Source organism: Cordyceps fumosorosea (genome assembly GCF_001636725.1).
Source record: "Cordyceps fumosorosea ARSEF 2679 chromosome Unknown scaffold_2, whole genome shotgun sequence".
In the NCBI taxonomy this organism is placed as follows: domain Eukaryota; kingdom Fungi; phylum Ascomycota; class Sordariomycetes; order Hypocreales; family Cordycipitaceae; genus Cordyceps; species Cordyceps fumosorosea.
The window spans coordinates 460,229-478,327 of record NW_017387302.1 but is presented as its reverse complement, the minus strand read 5'-3'; the positions used below and the strand labels follow the sequence as shown (position 1 = coordinate 478,327).

The window sequence follows — 18,099 nt, the reverse complement described above, 5'->3', positions numbered from 1 at the left end:
TACGGATAATGGCTTGTCCTGGGAGTTTGGATTTTAATAGGATATCAAATGGGATTATGGCGCACGGTAGATTGATTTGACTGATACCAACAATATAGAGGGCTACGGGACACAGACAGTCTTGACGGGCACAAACGGACCCAGCTAGTCGGCCACTCTTGAAGCAGATGGAAGATGAGACTCATGCCAGAAGTTGGCAGCTGATAGCATCGACAGAAACCTGCCACAGACCAAAAGCAGTTTAGCAAGCGATTCATGGCCTAGTTTGAATAATTTAACATGCCTGCAGGCATTATGTCTACAATCTTTTCAACTCTTGCATGTGAAGGCGGCAAGGCATGGATTCAGACCCGTTTTCCAAAAAGAGAATGAACCTCGGCGCGGGGCCCTGGCCCAAAAAATAAAGTGAGGCTCCACCGACATAACCCGATATCGATATCACGATAAGGGCACGTGAGCGAGCGCGTGACTTTTTGAAGGACTCCACAACTTGACCCTGGTAGGGCACAAAACCCCCAGCAAACGTGGCTAGGCCAAGCGAGGATGAAAAAATTGTGCGTGCTCCAGCGGAGCACATCTTGGTTATGGTGGACGGAGCCCGCCTCAGTTTCTGATTTCCTGCATCCCGACTAACTTCACAGCCAAACCGACAAAATGGCCCGCGGAATGTAAGTCGACTCTCCGAATCGAATTGCAACAATGGCTTCTGGCACTTCTGTTCAATGTCACGAAGACCAATGCTGCAGCTCGCCCGACAACGCTGCACCTGAGCGGCCTTATGCCTCCTCGTCTTCCAAAGAAAACATTTTGTGCTGACCCTCGCGCCCAACAGCAAGAAGCACCAAAAGCGCCTCTCAGCGCCCTCGCACTGGCTGCTGGACAAGCTCTCGGGCGTCTACGCCCCCAAGCCGTCCGCCGGTCCTCACAAGCTGCGCGACTGCATGCCCCTCATCGTCTTCATCCGCAACCGCCTCAAGTACGCGCTCAACTACCGCGAGACGCGCTCGATCCTGATGCAGCGCCTGATCAAGGTCGACGGCAAGGTCCGCACCGACATGACCTACCCGGCCGGCTTCATGGACGTCATCTCCATCGAGAAGACGGGCGAGAACTTCCGCCTCATCTACGACACCAAGGGCCGCTTCACGGTCCACCGCATCCAGGCCGAGGAGGCCGAGTACAAGCTCGGCAAGGTCAAGCGCGTCCAGCTCGGCAAGGGCGGAATCCCATTCTTGGTCACGCACGATGCCAGAACGTGAGTTTCTGTCAGACATCATTCAGCCGTTGGATCAAGCTTTGGTTGATTTCGGGGACTTTTTGGGCGCGTAATTTACGCAAATCATATTCTCGCCGTGACTGGGCATCCTATGATGGGACACCCCATGATTTGGCAATGGAGAATTCAGAGGTGGCTACTTGAACTGCTGCCTCGTCTGCCTGCTGCCGCAGGGTCAGACGGGTGACGGGGAAGTGCCGACACCTCGTCGTAGAACCGCCATCAAGACTCCGAAACCTCCCAGCGTCTTCCTCCAACGAACTGTAATGGTGAACTCCTCACCCGCCGCGTTTATGCTAACAGTAGAGTTTCCAGCATCCGCTACCCTGACCCCTCCATCAAGGTCAACGACACCGTCAAGATCGACCTGGCCACCGGCAAGATCACCGACTTTGTCAAGTTCGACACCGGTGCCATCGCCATGGTCACTGGTGGCCGTAACATGGGCCGTATCGGTGTCATCACCCACCGCGAGCGCCACGACGGCGGCTTCGCCATCGTCCACATCAAGGACGCTATCGACAACACCTTCGCCACCCGTGAGAGCAACGTCTTCGTCATCGGCCAGGACAAGCCCTGGATCTCGGTGCCCAAGGGCAAGGGTGTCAAGCTCACCATCGCTGAGGAGCGTGACCGCCGCCGCGCTCTCGCCCACTAAACGTGTCACGATGGTGATGTGTGTGCGTTGGGTGTAGCTGGGTGGAATGACGAAAAAAAGATGGCATGTACAGGAGTCACGGATTTGACGTTTCTGTTTGTCGGGGGACGATATACCACGTCCTTTATAAGCTAGCCATAGGCAAATATGAGAAAACATGAATCTTCTAATAATGGTTGCAGTTGCTGCCTTTGTGTGATGTGACCCAGGCCGAGCTTTCATCCCATTCCATGGCATGTTGGAATGGGTTCGCACCAGTTGAACAGAAACTGCTGAGCGAAATTGCCTCTCGACTCACAATGGCTTACACTCGCGTTTCAAACTCGCATTTAAAATGGCATTTTCAAGGTTCGTTCCTCTCTTCCTAGCCATCCATCTGCCGGTGAAGCATCCGGCACCCCCGCATATATCGCGAGCGCGGGAGAAACGTGGGGGCTAGCGTTCCGCTTACACAAGACTATCGGAGGAATGCAAACCGACATCGGAATGAGCTTTCCGTGGCCTTGCATGTATAAAGAACGCAGCGATTGATTTACTCGATACAATCTGCACAGTGCACAGCAGATCAACCATGTTGCGTTGTGCATGTAGATTTGGCCTTCGTGGTCGGCGCTTCGCCGTACCCAGCCGCAGATTCCAGTCCACCACCACTGGGGCCAGGTCCGCCGCTGCTTGGTCTGGCGGTGCCGTGTTAGGCATGGCAACAGCAGCTGGAGCTATCGGATGGACCGTTGCACAGTGGCAGACCGACAAAAGTAGCAGTCAGGTTCATCTTGGCAATTCCGGCTCTGTTGGGGGCGAGGAGCGGTTTGCGACGGTGCCGGAAATGCGGAAGGCTAGTCTACAAGCGACCTATACAGGCAATATTGCTAACAGAACGAATAGGCGATCGACGAGATCGTATCGGAGCTTGGAAAACAAGACGTTATCTCTACGGACGATGAAGACCTCAAGACTCATGGGTACTCTGAATGGTCAACGGTCAACCCCGACACGCTGCCTGTGGCCGTCGCCTACCCACGAAGCACGGAGGACGTCGCAGCCATCGCCAGGATCTGCCACAAGCACCGCGTGCCGCTGATCCCCTTCTCCGGGGGCACGAGCCTTGAGGGCAACTTTTCCGCGCCCTACGGCGGCGTCAGCGTCGACTTTGCGTTCATGGACCGCATCCTCCAGTTCAACAAGGACGACATGGACGTCGTCGTGCAGCCGAGCATCGGCTGGCAGGACCTGAACCAGAAGCTGGCCGACATGGACGCAGGGCTCTTCTTCCCGGTGGACCCCGGCCCGACGGCCAAGATTGGCGGCATGATCGGGACCAACTGCTCGGGGACGAACGCGGTCCGGTACGGCACGATGAAGGACTGGGTCATCAATCTGACGGTGGTGTTGGCGGACGGACGGGTCATCAAGACACGCAGGAGACCGCGCAAATCTTCTGCTGGGTATAACCTGAACGGCCTCTTTGTTGGCTCTGAAGGAACTCTAGGAATCGTGACTGAAGGTATGTTGAGTGTCTTGGCTGCTTGTCCAGACCGCGGACTGACAACTGCAAGCCACGCTGAAACTAGCCGTGATCCCCGAGATGTACTCTGTGGGCGTCGTCTCGTTTCCGACAATCCGCGCGGCCGCAACCGCAGCTGCCGGGGTCATGCGGGCCGGCGTCCCGGTCGCGTGCCTCGAGATCATGGACGACGTGCAGATGCGCGTCGTCAACTTGAGCGGCAGCACAGCTCCACGAACGTGGAAAGAGCTGCCCACGCTCTTCTTCAAGTTCTCCGGGTCCAAGGCGAGCGTCGCCGAGAACACCGCCACGGTGCAGGCCATCACGTCGCGAAACGGCGGCCAAGACTTTGAGTTTGCCAAGGACGAGCGGGAGCAGAAGCTGCTGTGGTCGGCCAGAAAAGAGTCGCTGTGGTCGATGCTTGCCTTACGAAAGACGGGTCAGGATGTTTGTAAGCAGCTCCAACTACTCTGCTTGTGATGACGTGACTCTAACGATTGACAGGGAGCACCGACGTTGCCGTGCCACTCAGCCGCCTCGCCGACCTGATCGAGGTGAGCAAGCAGGAGATGGACAGCCTGGGCATGTTTGCGAGCATCCTGGGCCACGTTGGCGACGGCAACTTTCACGAGAGCATCATGTACGACCGGGGCAACCCGGAGGAGCGCGAGCGGGTGGCGCGGTGCGTGCACAACATGGTGAACCGGGCGCTCAACATGGAGGGCACGTGTACAGGCGAGCACTCGGTCGGCTGGGGCAAGAAGGAGAGCCTCGTCAAGGAGGTCGGACAGGAGACGGTGGACGTGATGGCGGCGATCAAGAAGTCGTTGGATCCGCGATGGATATTGAACCCGGGCAAGATCATGGACGTGCCGTGGCTGCCCAAAGAGACGCACGCGACGAAGGCGGATGTGGCGGTTACGCCTATTCGGAGGTTGGCGAAGCAGGAGGTTTCGGAGTAGAATAGCGTGCATCTCTGCCCTCTGCTAAATTTGTCAGGCGATTCTGAAATTCGCCGTTTGCATGATCCACCGAAGTTGGTTGGTAGCTGTTACAAACAGCCAACACTCAATTATTATGTACGTTTGCACAGTCCATCGAAGTTGGCGACTATTGCGCAATAGCCAACCCTCAGTGATCGCTTTCCTCTTGCACCTTTCTCACCATCACTTTCTCCCCCACCTTCCTCACAAAACACCTTCACCTCTACTATTCTTGGAGATCTCTCGGTTGCGCATCATAATTATCGTTTTCTTGGTTCCATCTTTATTCTCTGCATCGTCTTTCTCTCCGTTGACCTCAACCGAACAAGTCCCAATGACGACTTATTACACCGAACTTCCCGAGCAACTGGCTGCAAAATGGACGAAGCCAGAACTCTCCGAGGATGCCTCACGAAGTCCCTCGCGCAACCCGGCCGACAGCCATATTGCGGTACCGAAGCCCGGCCTCGAAAAGAGATCCATCTCGTTGGACCTGGTCAAAATGCCCCAGGACATCACGATTCAACAACTCTACAAAGCTTTCTCGCCCAAGGGCAATATTGAACTTATTGACATCTTCGAGCCTCACCCTGGGGCGAGACACGCCGCTGGAAGGATTGTTTTTACCCCGCCTCCAAAAGTCGAGTTCTGGCAAAGCGGTCGATTTGATCTTGATCTGAAGGACGACGAAGAGCCAGTGACCATATACTTGAAGGTGTTCAAGGTGACACATGAGAATACAAGGAGCAGTGACGAGCAACGCTTCCCGTCCATCATCTCTATGCGACTCAAGTCGCTGGATTTTGGTAGTTTGCTCAATAATGATACCATGGTCATTAGCGAGACAATCGACTCGACAGAGACTGGCGATCTCTCATTGGAAGTCAACGCACGCACAGGAGCGATCACCCTTTACTTCCAGTTTCCCGAAAAGAAAAGATATTTCTCGGGCAAGAGACAATACAGACTCATCACGAATGTTTCCGCCATCAGCAAGGTCTAGGATACCTGCTCGGAAGGAAACAAGCGGGGATGCACAATTTCCATTTCTTTTGATGGGCTGATTGAATACTCTTGGCAAATCACAGACATTCTAGACATTGTACCGTCTGACTCCAAGAGGTGGCACTGCAACGACGCCTGGATGCGCGCAACCGACATTTGTGAGGCCACCATTGAACCGCAAAAGCTTCCGGTATCGACCTACAGCAGAGGTCAAGAGGGACGATGCATCGATATTGGTCGTCACAAAACGTTTCGGTGCATCATTGACGAAGCGTATGCGCATTCGCTTACTGCTGTGGAGAACTTGATGCTGGTACTGGATCAGTATAACATAGATGCTGCTCGGACAACTCTCCAGCTGGAAAGAGACCGAAAATGTATGTGGGATGTGTTGGATCACCAACAAACTGGCAGCGCTTCCAATGCTCTGGAGTATCTCGGTCTCACTGCCAACTACATTTACCTGGATTTCGCAGTCCGCTACAGACTAGAGGTCTGTGTGACCAGAGGATACCTCAGGGAACATGCCATTGGTGCCGCATTCTTGGGGAAGTTGGCAGCTTTGGACACTGCAAAAGCAAGCCAGATGCTGGAATACCTGGCTGATAAAGAGCTTAAAATCGAGGATCCCCTGCAGATCTTTGAGGATGCACAATTTCGATACACACCTGCTAAGAAGCGCATTCCGCACTATTGCTCACTTGTGCTCAAGGCCAACATCACGCCAACTTCACTGAAACTAAACATGCCGAATGTTGAGAGCTCAAATCGCGTCATGCGAAGATACAACGACGTGCAGGACCGATTCCTCCGCGTGCAGTTTCTTTCAGAAACGGAGTCTGACCGCATTGCAAAGGATCGCTACAACAACGACGATGTCTGGAAGCGCCTTTTGCGAGTGCTATACAAGGGCATCCGGATCGGCGATCGCACCTATGAATTTCTAGCGTTTGGAAATTCGCAGCTACGAGAGGGGAGCGTTATGCTTTTCTGTCCGACTGCACATCTATCCTGCGATGACATTCGCAAGTGGCTGGGCAACTTTAACCACATTCGCAACATCGCCAAATTTGGAGCTCGCATTGGGCAGTGCTTTTCGACCACACGGGAGGTGCGCGGTGTTCGCGTGCCCACCATCCGCCATATTGACGACATAGAAGGCGACGGCGAGTGCTTTACCGACGGCGTGGGTATCATCTCCGAGCTCCTAGCTAAGCTGGTCGTCGATGAGATGAAACTTGACGTCGTGGGAAACCCATCTGCTTTCCAGTTTCGCATGGGTGGCGCCAAGGGAGTTCTCGCAGTATGGCCGCGTGAATATGCAAAGAACATGGAAGTTTGTCTACGAAAATCGCAGATCAAATTCAGCACCGAGACCAACACGCTTGAGATCGTCAAGGTTGCCAGGGCCACGACAGCGACGCTCAATCGCCAGATCATTGTCATTTTGGAGTACCTCGGAGTCAGCCACAGCACGTTTCTGGCGCTGCTGAACAAACACATCAATCAGTACGAAGAAGCCATGAAGAATCGCGCTGCTGCGATTGATCTCCTGACAAAATTTGTTGACGAGAACCAGACAACTGTCATTCTAGCCGAGCTTCTCAAGACCGACTTTCAAGATCCTTTTATCAAGAATCTTCTAAAGCTCTGGCGGTCTTGGTCATTGAAACTCATGAAAGAGAAGTGCCGTATCCATGTCGAGAAGAGTGCATTCGTCATGGGGTGCGTCGACGAGACTGGCACTTTGCGAGGGCACTCTATTCTGGCAGAAGGAAAGCAAGCCAAGAAGAATGTTTCAAGTCTGCCGCAGATATTTCTTCAAATCAGTGACCGGAAGTATCGAAGCAAGACCACAATAATTCAAGGAATTTGCCTCATTGGCCGCAATCCGTCATTACACGCCGGCGACATCCGCGTTGTCCAAGCGGTCGATAATCCACGTCTACGCCACCTCAAGGATGTGGTTGTTTTCCCCTCCAAGGGCGATCGGTCGCTTCCAAGCCTGCTTTCAGGAGGCGATCTAGACGGCGATGACTACTTTGTCCTCTGGGATTCTAGCCTCATCCCTCAGATTTGGAATACTCCGCCGATGCGCTCCATGCCGATCACACCTCAAGATTTGGACAGGGATGTCGAGGTGAACGACTTGCGCAACTTTGTCGTCAAGTATATGAAGAACGACTTTTTGGCGTACATTGCCATTGCGCATCAGGCGCACGCAGATCAATCGGGAGTAGCATCTCGCATATGTAAGTGCTAGGATTCATTTGGGAATTTGCTTCGAAGCTTCTGCTAATCATGTCGTTTCCAGGTTTGCAGCTTGCTGAGCTTCATTCACAGGCGGTCGACTACCCAAAAACCGGTGTGCCAGCGGAATGGAGTCGAGCCAAATACTGGCCAAAAAAGTGGCCGCATTTTATGGAACGGAAGGGCTACACGTACACGTCTCGCACTGCGCTCGGGAAACTGTATGACCGTTTGGCTGACGAAAATTATGACTACGTTCCCAGCTGCGAGGATGAGTTTGATTCGAGAATCGTGGACAGCTTTGACTTTACCAACGATGTTCTGAAAACAGCCCGTAATATGAAGGCAGAGTATGACATGACTATTAGGCGACTGTTGAAGCAGTCCCGGATTGCCACCGAGTTTGAGCTCTACTCTGGTTGGGCCATGTCCAAGGGCCCGGCGGGCACGCATTACAAGCGCCAGGAGGACCTCGGGCAGCAGTTCGACACGGTCAAGCAGCGTTTTCGCGAAATGTGCATCCAGGCGGCCGGAGACGCGGGCGGCAAGCTGGAGTGGCTTGTCGCCGCCATCTACAAGGTGACCCAAGACGAAGTCAAGAGTTTCTTGAGCGAGACCGAGGCCGAGGACTTGAACTTTTCACCTCGAACCATGCCGCTCATCAGCTTCCCGTGGATCTTTCACTGGGTTCTGGTCAAGATTGCATCGGGACACGGCTACAAGCCGCTCGAGACGAATTTGGTGCCGGTCGTTCGTTTTGCGCCAACGGCAGTGCCTGCGCCAGCCCGAGAAGCCGACGGTGACGTCCCTCAGAACATGGATGCAACCAGGGGTGGAGGGTCGCCAAAGCCCACGCCAGAGGCGAAAGACGTCGTCAGGCTTGACGAACAAATTGAACTCCTCATAGATTTTGACGCTGTCGAGGAAAGCAAGTCAGAGAAGACTAGAGATGGCACCCCAGAAGAAGAAGCCGATAGCCCCGAGCCGTCACAGAGCGCACGCAGCTTTGAGACGCTGCCGTGCGAATACGACTCAAGCGCACAATCCCGTCCTCCTAGTGAGAGGTGCAAGGAAAAGGCAATCGGGGCAACGGAGGCGATGCAAAGCGCAGCGCTGGTTTCGCGTCACATGGACTATCGAGAGTCAAAGGTGGATCAATTGCTGCGGATGTGCGAGGACTCTGACGAGGATTGAAGCGAGTGGTGATTTTATAGATAATTTCAGGGGTATTTTGGGGGATGTGTGTATCTTGGCTTCCATATTGCTTCGCTTCTATTTTGCTTCATCATTAGCTAGCGCTTAATACACAAATCTGTTCTCAGCACCCATTTCTCTCCTGCGCGGACCTCTTTTCCCTCGTGCTGTCTCTTGTTAGTTTCTTTGCCATTTCAGTTGTAGGCTTTCAGGATTGCTCACCAGGAGACAGTCGTCGCCGTGCTTGTGCAGCAGCAGCGTACCCGTCCGCGGCGCCACGGGAATGGCGTCGGCGTCGGACTGGCGGTCGTGCGGGTAGAAGACGGTCTCGCCGCCGACGCAGCCCTCGGCGGCGGAGGTGAGGTATAGAAGGAGCGTCCATGTGGTGCGTGCCTGGACCTGCTTGCCGTCGACGTCGACGGTGACCACGTTGGACTCGTCATCTGCCCCCCCCCCCCCCCACAAGACCTAGTCGACGCGTTGGACCTACAGTGACAGTCGAAGAACTGGCCTTTGGTGTACCGGTACACCCTGATGTTCGGGTGCGCTCCCACAGCGCTGCCGCCAAGGCCGCGTCGTGCACCTGCAGGCGGTCGTTGACGCGGACGGCGTCGCCGCGGCGGGGCGTGCCGGGGGTGGTCTGCAGCGCGAGGGTGGAGAGCAGCGCGACGTAGGCGCGGCACAGCGACCGCGGGAAGAAGCCGTCGACGGTGACGACGCGGGCGGTCCGCGGGTGCGGCGTGGGTGCGAGGTCGACGACGGGCAGCCGGGGCGTGAACCTTGGCCACGCGGGGGGTGGTGGTGGTGTGGCGGTGGTGGTGGTGGTGGGCTGGGATTTGGCTGCTTTGGAAGTCTTTTGTTTCCCCATGGCCGGCTTTGTTCTAGATGATGGTTTGAATGGTTGTATTCGCAGTCGCGTGTTTGTTCGAGAAGTGGTTGCTGTCTGCCCAGTCTTTTTCATCACGGGTGGAGCTAGTGCACAAGATGCTGATGCGCACCTCCATGGCCACCACGCTGAGATGCTCATCACTTTATGCAGATTGTTCCTTACCGCATTATACAAAGATAAATTAGTAATATTTAAACCTTTTCCAACACCTCAAGCCTACCAAGCTGATATCTAGTGTGATGATGCAAACGAGGGCCTGATGCAAACGAGGGCCAAGCTGATTACTCGCAGGCAACCTTGGCGGTATTGGAGCATAGGTAGGTCAGCATGCTAATTTGTAGTTCTGGGTGGTTGGAAAAATGATGCCCGAAAATAAACAACTTTTTACAACCTCCCGATTTTCTTTTTCTCCCTCCTCTTTACATGATACATGCAGGACCCGTTGTCGTGGCAGGAGACTGTCTCGCCTACCAAAGGTCGCGGTTGAAACTAGCCAAGATCAAATCTATCTGATACCGATTTGGAATGAATTGCACAGCGCTTCTGGCACTTATTCCTGGGGACACAGCTACATGATGGGGCGTTTGGTAATAGACTTGCGCGGCCGCAGACGGTCATAGATTACGGGAATGCTATCCCTAGGACCGGAGGTCGGCGGCGTTCCGTGTCAGTCAGTGCCCGTCTGCGACACGGGTTTCTCTCCAGGATCCCCCCACACATCACTTGTCCTTCAGGACAAACATGGCCCCCGACCAGCCGTAGGCCCTCGTCAGCCGCCTGCCGTGTCGCCGGGCCACCTCAAACGGGATCTTACTCACGGGGTGCGGCTCGTGGAAGTGGATGCTCCGCTCTACGTCCGGCCGCGTCGGCGAAAACTGCCAGACGGAGCCGTACAGCTTCTCCGCCCGGAAGCCCGTCGCCACCATGGCGTGGAGGAAGTCGCTCCAGAGGACCGAGCTGGGGGTCGACGTCACCTCCGGGTTGAAGAAGATGGTTCGGAACACCTTGAGGGTGCGCGCGTCAACGCGAAACGTGGGCCGAGGATCGACAATGGCAGGTTCGGGGGCGTCAGCGACCGCCGGCGGTTGTGTAGACGCGGCGCCCTTGGTCTTGGGCTTGACCTTGGGCTGCGTCCTCCACTCTCGCGAGCTAGCCTCGGAGTGATCTACAAACACGGTCGACAGCGGCCGGTTCAGGACGTCCGGATTGGGGTCCGCAATCTTCTTGTCCGTCGACGGCGCCGTGGCCGGCTCCACCCACTCCGCCGTCCGCCGCAGCAGGCGCGGCTTCGACAGAAAGCGGTACACGGCTGTTCCTGTCAGTGCCGGCGTCTTGGACCGCAGCTGCCCGTCAACCTTGGCCCAGACGGCGTCCAGGTTGTGCTCCGCCGCGCGCAGCGCCTCCACTGTCTCCCGCGTCCGACGTTTGTGCGAGGGGTACGCGAATCGGCCGCCCGAGGGCTCGGCGAGCTTGCCGGCAGCGGTCAGGCTGGGCTCCTTGACGGCGGCCATGAGCTGAGCCCAGGGCTCCCCCCACTTTAGGTACTCACTTTTGAAGGTCTCGGAGTGGTCCACCGAAGCCGAGTCAAACATCTGAGCCCACGGCTGGTAGAGCTCGAGCTGTCGCGAGCACTGGGCAATGATGGACAGGTCGCCGAGAATACGGCCGACGTGCGCCGAGACGAGTGCGTCCGCTTCGGGGCTCGCCTGCATGAGGCGCTCCAGCTCGTCGACGAGGCGCGGTAGACCTACCAGGAAGAGGGTCTGGTCGTCCTCGCACAGCGTCTGCAGGAGCCAAATCAGGTTCGTCTCGTCCTTGCTCCTTTTGACCCCGACCTTGCTCATGACCTTCATCTTGGTCGAGTCCGGGTCCGCCGGGGGCTCGCGGGCAAAGAACTTGTGCATGGGCGGCGATGCGACGACTGCCGTCTTGAGCATGTGCATGGGACCCTTGGCGGTCTTCTCGAGGAAGTGCCGGAAACGCAGTAGCGCGATCCTGTAGTCCTCTGGCAGATCCTTTTCTGGTGATATTTTTGTCTTATATTTGCTCTGCAGCACTCGCAGCTGCTGAAGCTGTCGGTGGAGCTCGGTGAAGGCCTCGAGGCTGATGTATGAGTCAATAAGCATGTTCGCCGTGACCCGAGCCCAAAGGAGATGCTCCCGCGGCTTTTGAGTCACAGGATGTAAATTTCCTGCGGTGTCCTTGAGCATTTCCTGTCGGTGGTCCTTGATCTCCCGGAACTGGTCCGCAAAGTAAGTGGGATCCTCACGAAGTGCCCAAACGTGATCCTCTACTGCGGACATTTTGGCTTCGAGCAGAGACTCTAGCCTTGCCAAATTAAGCCGCTCTGGCAGTCTGTAGGGTGCTTCTGCAGCCATGACGGCCAGGGATGCAAACCCAGATGCATCATTGTCTGTCATGGGAGGGGGTTCCGGATGAACGGGATAGGCATCACTGATCAGATCGGCCGCTGGAATCTCGTGGAGGATTTCGTGACAGCAGTCAACTAGGAATTTCATGAGACGAGCTTGCACCTCCAGAATAATCAGGCCTTCTCCGGGGAGGAACTGCCTGCGTGTGTGCATCCATTCAAACGCGTCGGGATGCTCGTCCCATGCGACGAGCTTACCGTATTCCTCTGCCTTGGTAGCCCCGTGGAGAATCATGACATGCTCGTTGAGAAAGATTGGATCCAAGGCTTTGGATACAAGACCAAGATGGACAGATTCCACGTCGGCGGCGGCGAATGCGGGAGGGGGGTGGCGGCCTCGGGAATTGAGCAGCAGCGGCATCAATCTGGGCTGGGAGAGGTCCTGCTGGTTGATGCAGGGCCACAGGTACTGACGCTTGTATTTGGTTCCTCTCTCTCTCTGGTCCGCGGACTCGTTGCGAAAGGCTTCAAAATCTGGTCGGTGGGATGCTGGCATTCCTGGCCAGGCCTTGAGGAGAATCTGCAGCCTCTGCTGCTTTGTCTTCTTGGTCCATCTCTTTTGTATCGTGGCCTCGTGCCGCTGGAGTATCTCGCCAAGGGTTTTGTAAGCAGCGAAAGCTTCGCGAGACTTTGCACTAGCCTCGCGTCGGACCTCTGCAGGCGAGGGTGTCTTGGGGATGCGGCCCCCTATGGCCCTGAAGAGGCTCTGGGGGTTGCTCCAGTCAATGACGTCAGGGAGGTCGGGGAGATCTGCAACTGGGCTGGGGTCGGAAGGATCGAATTGAAGATCGCGTCTAGATTGCATGGCGAAGATTTGGATAGCTCAACGAAAAGAAGAGACTGTTCTGTTGTAGCTCAAAGTTGTCGACGCTGCACAGAAGCTCGAGCTTCGACATCCCCGCTCCTCTCCTTCTGCATGGCGGTGGAGCTGCACCTTGCTTGAGTTATTATTAGAGGTGCCCAAATGATGGCTGACATGAAGCCCGGGCGAATTGTGATATCACGAGGCTTTCTTTTCAGCAACTACCCCTCTTGCATTTTCGGAATCGACTTTCTGTACAAACGTGTCATAGTTGCCCACATAGGCTGTCATGATATGCCCAAGCTAAGAATCGAATCTAATAAGATTCGCCAGCAGACAAAGCGTCGATCTGCACGGTACAGTGGGTCCTGCTCGGGGAAGCGACATGAGGAGAGAAGCAGCCAATGGCCAAGATTCCAGTACTAGTCATCGTATACAGTCTTTTGCTTGGTGCTAGGTAGGTACATAGACTTGAGGGTACGCCTGGGGCTCGTGTGACGGCTGACGTCGGCGTTGCATGGACAAGGTGACCCGTGCATGTTGCCTTGATATCCTCATTTGTTTCGAAGTGTAGGAAACGAAGCAAGGTACTCGCACCATTAATTAAATCAATTAGCTGAAGCTCTACGCACCATTTATCCACAGTCACTAGTTAGTTGAAGATGGCTGGCTTGGCTAGTTGGTTGCAATGCAGGTACTTTGCCTACTTGGTCTTCCCAACGTCAACATGTGCAGCTACTCTTTTGAGCAACGAGACAACCGACAACACGTGCTGGATTGACTCCATCATAGGTGGAGAGGCACCGCATCCCTACTTCCACGCATGACTGGGCCGGGCCATCAGTGTGACATCATCTCGTCGAGCTTGATTAGTGCGGAGGTTGTAACTACTTAGTTAGCATGCTCACATCCACCAGACAAGCTCGCCGTCAGCCTGCCAAGGGTATGCAAGAGCAAATCATCCCGTATCCAGCACGCTTGTCCCTGGTAAACAAGGTTCTGTGACAGAGTTGCCCCTTGCTCTAGCACAAGGCTCGGACGGGCATGGCGCCGGGTGCATCAGAAACCAGCGTGGGGGCCGAGTGTAGCAATTTGGTCTCTGACGCCGGCGAGCAAACTTGACACAGGCGATACATGATACATCGGGACTGTCCAAATCGCTCGTTCAGAGTCAATGTTGGCCAGCGAGCTGGTCTTGTTGCATGTACCAGGTAGCTATTGACGCGGCTGCGCCTCGGAGCTGGCTGCTGCAAGGGGGGGCGGTTCTGTCACGTCGCAAGCGTCGGGTCAAGCAGGGGAAGTCGAAAAAGAAAGTCGTGTGAGATGTTTGCGGATTGATGAATGGATACTTGATGGCTGATGAAAGAGGCATTTTCATAGGAAAAGTCGTGGCATCTGGGTAGCTATAGTAGTACTGTAGGTTCTTAGCAGGTAACCAAATACTCCGAATGGCTATACTGTAGGTAGCTCTTGTTGACTAGGTAGTGCAACAAAGTAACTTGTCACAACCCCACCAATGATACAGCGCCAGATCTCTCTACTCAGACGGCGTCACAATCACCCAGTTGCGTCATGATAATAGTCTTCTGGGCATAAAAACAAATATATCGAAAAATGGTATAACCCTTACTGGTCACAATCGCCAACCACAACCACACACGGATAAACGAGTGTCCCCTCCTCAACCACGGAACAACGCCCTGTCACGGCTGACTAAGAGTCTCCCACCACATAACAGATGCCCACCTCATCCAGAATTATCCTTCCCGCACCCTCATAATAGACCAGACCTTGACTCTTCTCCCAGATTCGAGCCCGGCTCCGTGATATTGCCACTCGCCCCGGGCCCTTGCAATTCGGAGCTGTCCTCTTGAGCAGTCTTATACCCTCCACGTCGTTTTGTTATGCTATGGTGGCGCGCGCAAACGCCCGTTTATGAAAGCTAAGCTCCCCAGTCAGGCACAGCAGCAATGGATATGAACGGCCAGAATGGCAGACGCAGCCTCGAAAATCACGGATACCCAGGCAGTTATGGGCCACCGCCTGATAACCGGGCCAGACAGCCCCCTCCTCGAGGGCAGTCACGAGGCTACCAACCCCCCGGGCAGCAAGGCTACGGTACGCCGATGAATGCTAGACAACCCCCACCGAGAGAGCAATTTCGACAATATCACGATAACAGGCCGCAAGATCCTGGCTACGGAGACCATCGCGGTACGCCAAACCCTCCGGCGCCGGGTCGCGGCTACGGAAGCTTCAACGACGTGCCAAATCCCCAACAGCGAGACCCTCGCTATGGAGACTATGACGAGGCTACCAATCCTAGACAAGGCCCTCCAGCCGCCGGCTTTGGCCCGCCAGGGCGCAGCATGACGCTTCCATTCCGAGATGCGAGCCGGCAAAATCAGGCGCCACACCAGCGAGCCGAAACGATGCCGTACAATGGACCTGCAGGCCGGGTCGTACCGCAGCGACCGGCAACGACGACCGGAACCAGGCCACCGCCGCAGCGAATCTATCCACAACAGCAGAACCCAGCATCCAACGCACCATACGGGATTGGCTATGAGGCAGGCCCCTCTAATAGCTCTGCCGTCTCTGTGACGGACGTGTATGACGACTACTACGACCCGCAACATGGTGAACAAGGTCAGGTCGCAGGCGATGTGCATAGGGCTGCGCCTAGCTATCAACCTGCTAGGAGCTCATACGATCAGCCCAGGGCACCACAGCCGGAGCAGCCACAGCGAGGAGCGCATCATGTGCCGCAATTGACCCATGCCAAGTCCATGGCCGAAATGCGCGAGCCACAGTCGGCCGTTTTTGAAATGGCCGGCGACATCCCGTCCATGCCCCCTATGCCTACTCATGGTGGCTTTGAGCAAGCGAGTAAGCAAAGCCACAGCGAGGGCAACAACCACGGTTATGAGGATAGGAACGACCAAGGCTACGACCAAAGAGACGACCAGAGCTATCAACAGAGAAATGGCCAGGGCTACGAAGAAAGAAACAGCCGGGGCTATGATCAAAATGACCAGGCCTATAACAGAAACAACAAGGGATACGGTCAGGGATATGACCCAGGTTACGACCAGGGCTACGACCAGGGCCACAATCAGAGTTATGATCAAGCCTACAATCACGGCTATGGTCAGGCGATTCCCTACGAGAATGGACCTCTGAGAGGTCCCAGTGCGCCACCAGCGTCAAACCGCGGCCCATATCCGCCAGAATCGGGATTCCAGGCTGGCGCACAAACCATGTCCTCAATGTCATCCCACCCAACCCCTGTTCGGCCCGGCCAGATGCCCAATTCTATTGTCAATCGTAGCATCAAGCCGCCGCCTGTGCGACACTATGACGGAATACCTCGGCAAACCCAGCAGCAGTTAATGCAGCAGGATATGCGTCAACAAGACCGGCACCATGGGCTGCCTATCCCAAGCTCCGCATCGTTAGACATGGCACAGGGTGAGGGCTCCAAAGCGCCTGTTACGATGCAGGAGCTAGAACAGCTCAGACTCATCATCAGAACGAACCCCGCAGATCAAGAATCGGCATTGAGACTAGCAAGGAGACTAATTGAAGCCTCTGACGCTCTTGTCCTGCACATTCAAGATCCTCGCGCGCGCGCCAAAGCCAAAGATAGATACTTAATGGATGCGCACAAAATTCTGAAGAAGCTGGCCAGCCATCAAAATTCAGAGGCAATGTTCACGCTGGCCGACGGCCTTGGCAAAGGCCTAATTACTGGTGAACCAGACACAAAGGAAGCCTTCACAATGTACCAGTCAGCAGCGAAGCTGGGACACGCTTCCGCAGCGTACCGTACGGCGGTTTGCTGTGAGATTGGTCATGAAGAGGGTGGTGGCACACGTCGGGATCCGCTAAAGGCCATGCAGTGGTACAAGCGGGCGGCAACGCTGGGCGATCCGCCAGCCATGTACAAGCTAGGCATGGTGATGCTAAAGGGGCTCCTCGGCCAAAGCAAGAACCCCCGAGAAGCTGTCGGGTGGCTGAAGCGAGCCGCCGAGAGGGCGGATAAGGACAACCCGCATGCGCTTCATGAGCTCGGTCTGCTGTATGAATCAGCACAACCCAACGACCTGCTAATTCGTGATGAACGGTACGCAATGACGCTATTCCAGAAGGCCGCCGAGCTTGGATACAAGTTTTCCCAGTTTCGTCTGGGATGCACGTACGAATACGGACTGCTGGGGTGCCCCGTTGACCCCCGGCAGTCGATTGTGTGGTACTCGAAAGCTGCAATGCAAGAAGAGCACCAGTCTGAGCTTGCGCTAAGCGGGTGGTATCTGACAGGCAGTGAAGGGGTCATAGTCCAGAGCGATACGGAGGCCTATCTGTGGGCGCGCAAGGCGGCCACGGCCGGCATGGCCAAGGCGGAATTCGCCATGGGATACTTTACGGAGGTAGGCATTGGCATCCCGCCAAACTTGGAGGATGCCAAGAGATGGTATTGGCGAGCTGCGGGTATGTACAGGTGAATTTGTTCGCAACTAGGGAACTTACTAACAGACCGTAGCTCAGGACTTCCCCAAGGCACGAGAGAGACTCGAGGAATTGAAGAGGGTTGGCAAAACAGGGGCCCCCCGGGCTAGAGAACGCATTTCCCGAAGTCGCATCGAGAAGCAGGAAGGGGATTGCACGATAATGTAATATATGATTTATGCGAGGGTACACGTCGTGGGAAGCTGGGACGGTCACGGTGACGGAGTATAAGCGGCCGCAGGGACCGGATTGCTTTCACGATATCATGTACAATTATTTCTATTCAGCGGCAGGGGTTGTTTTGATTAGCTTGACAGCTAAAGTGTTTTGATTTAGTTTGGAGAGCCAGTAGGCTTGTATATTCACGTTCAGGTTGAAGAGTACGTGCTCGAGTTGCGACAGACCGCCTTCCAAACTAGGCGCGGCAGTAATCGGCAGGGTTAGAATGTCCAAACCATCACGTCACAAGCTCGCAAGCAAAAACGAGCGACAACTACGACTTCTACAAGCAACGATACATAGAAACAACGCCTTTCATCAATTCTCCGAACCATCCAACGGATGCGATCAACCGATACTCCACCACCGGCGATTCCAC

At 55.2% G+C, this 18,099-nt stretch overlaps 7 protein-coding genes across 7 annotated transcripts; 5 read left to right on the top strand and 2 right to left on the bottom strand.

Annotated features, from left to right (window-relative positions):
• Positions 1–654: 654 nt before the first annotated feature.
• On the top strand, positions 655–1,934 carry ISF_01299 (ribosomal protein S4; the record flags this gene model as incomplete). Its single annotated transcript, XM_018844906.1, has 3 exons — positions 655–668; positions 833–1,255; positions 1,592–1,934. 3 exons carry the CDS (start codon positions 655–657, stop codon positions 1,932–1,934), a joined length of 780 nt encoding a protein of 259 aa, XP_018707672.1.
• A 697-nt stretch (positions 1,935–2,631) lies between these two features.
• Positions 2,632–4,400, top strand: ISF_01298 (D-lactate dehydrogenase; the record flags this gene model as incomplete). The annotated part of the gene is made up of 4 exons (XM_018844905.1): positions 2,632–2,751; positions 2,820–3,438; positions 3,506–3,889; positions 3,943–4,400. The coding sequence occupies 4 exons, from the start codon at positions 2,632–2,634 to the stop codon at positions 4,398–4,400; spliced, it is 1,581 nt and encodes a 526-aa protein (XP_018707671.1).
• A 355-nt stretch (positions 4,401–4,755) lies between these two features.
• Positions 4,756–5,424, top strand: ISF_01297 (hypothetical protein; the record flags this gene model as incomplete). Its single annotated transcript, XM_018844904.1, has 1 exon — positions 4,756–5,424. One exon carries the CDS (start codon positions 4,756–4,758, stop codon positions 5,422–5,424), a length of 669 nt encoding a protein of 222 aa, XP_018707670.1.
• A 141-nt stretch (positions 5,425–5,565) lies between these two features.
• ISF_01296 (RNA-directed RNA polymerase (Sad-1)) lies at positions 5,566–8,870 on the top strand (the record flags this gene model as incomplete). Its single annotated transcript, XM_018844903.1, has 2 exons — positions 5,566–7,678; positions 7,741–8,870. The coding sequence occupies 2 exons, from the start codon at positions 5,566–5,568 to the stop codon at positions 8,868–8,870; spliced, it is 3,243 nt and encodes a 1,080-aa protein (XP_018707669.1).
• A 98-nt stretch (positions 8,871–8,968) lies between these two features.
• On the bottom strand, positions 8,969–9,738 carry ISF_01295 (Prolyl 4-hydroxylase, alpha subunit; the record flags this gene model as incomplete). Its single annotated transcript, XM_018844902.1, has 3 exons — positions 8,969–9,037; positions 9,093–9,269; positions 9,361–9,738. The coding sequence occupies 3 exons, from the start codon at positions 9,736–9,738 to the stop codon at positions 8,969–8,971; spliced, it is 624 nt and encodes a 207-aa protein (XP_018707668.1).
• Positions 9,739–10,478: 740 nt separating this feature from the next.
• ISF_01294 (hypothetical protein) lies at positions 10,479–12,995 on the bottom strand (the record flags this gene model as incomplete). Its single annotated transcript, XM_018844901.1, has 1 exon — positions 10,479–12,995. The coding sequence occupies one exon, from the start codon at positions 12,993–12,995 to the stop codon at positions 10,479–10,481; it is 2,517 nt and encodes an 838-aa protein (XP_018707667.1).
• Positions 12,996–14,962: 1,967 nt separating this feature from the next.
• On the top strand, positions 14,963–17,669 carry ISF_01293 (Tetratricopeptide-like helical; the record flags this gene model as incomplete). The annotated part of the gene is made up of 2 exons (XM_018844900.1): positions 14,963–17,483; positions 17,536–17,669. 2 exons carry the CDS (start codon positions 14,963–14,965, stop codon positions 17,667–17,669), a joined length of 2,655 nt encoding a protein of 884 aa, XP_018707666.1.
• Between the last annotated feature and the right edge of the window lie 430 nt (positions 17,670–18,099).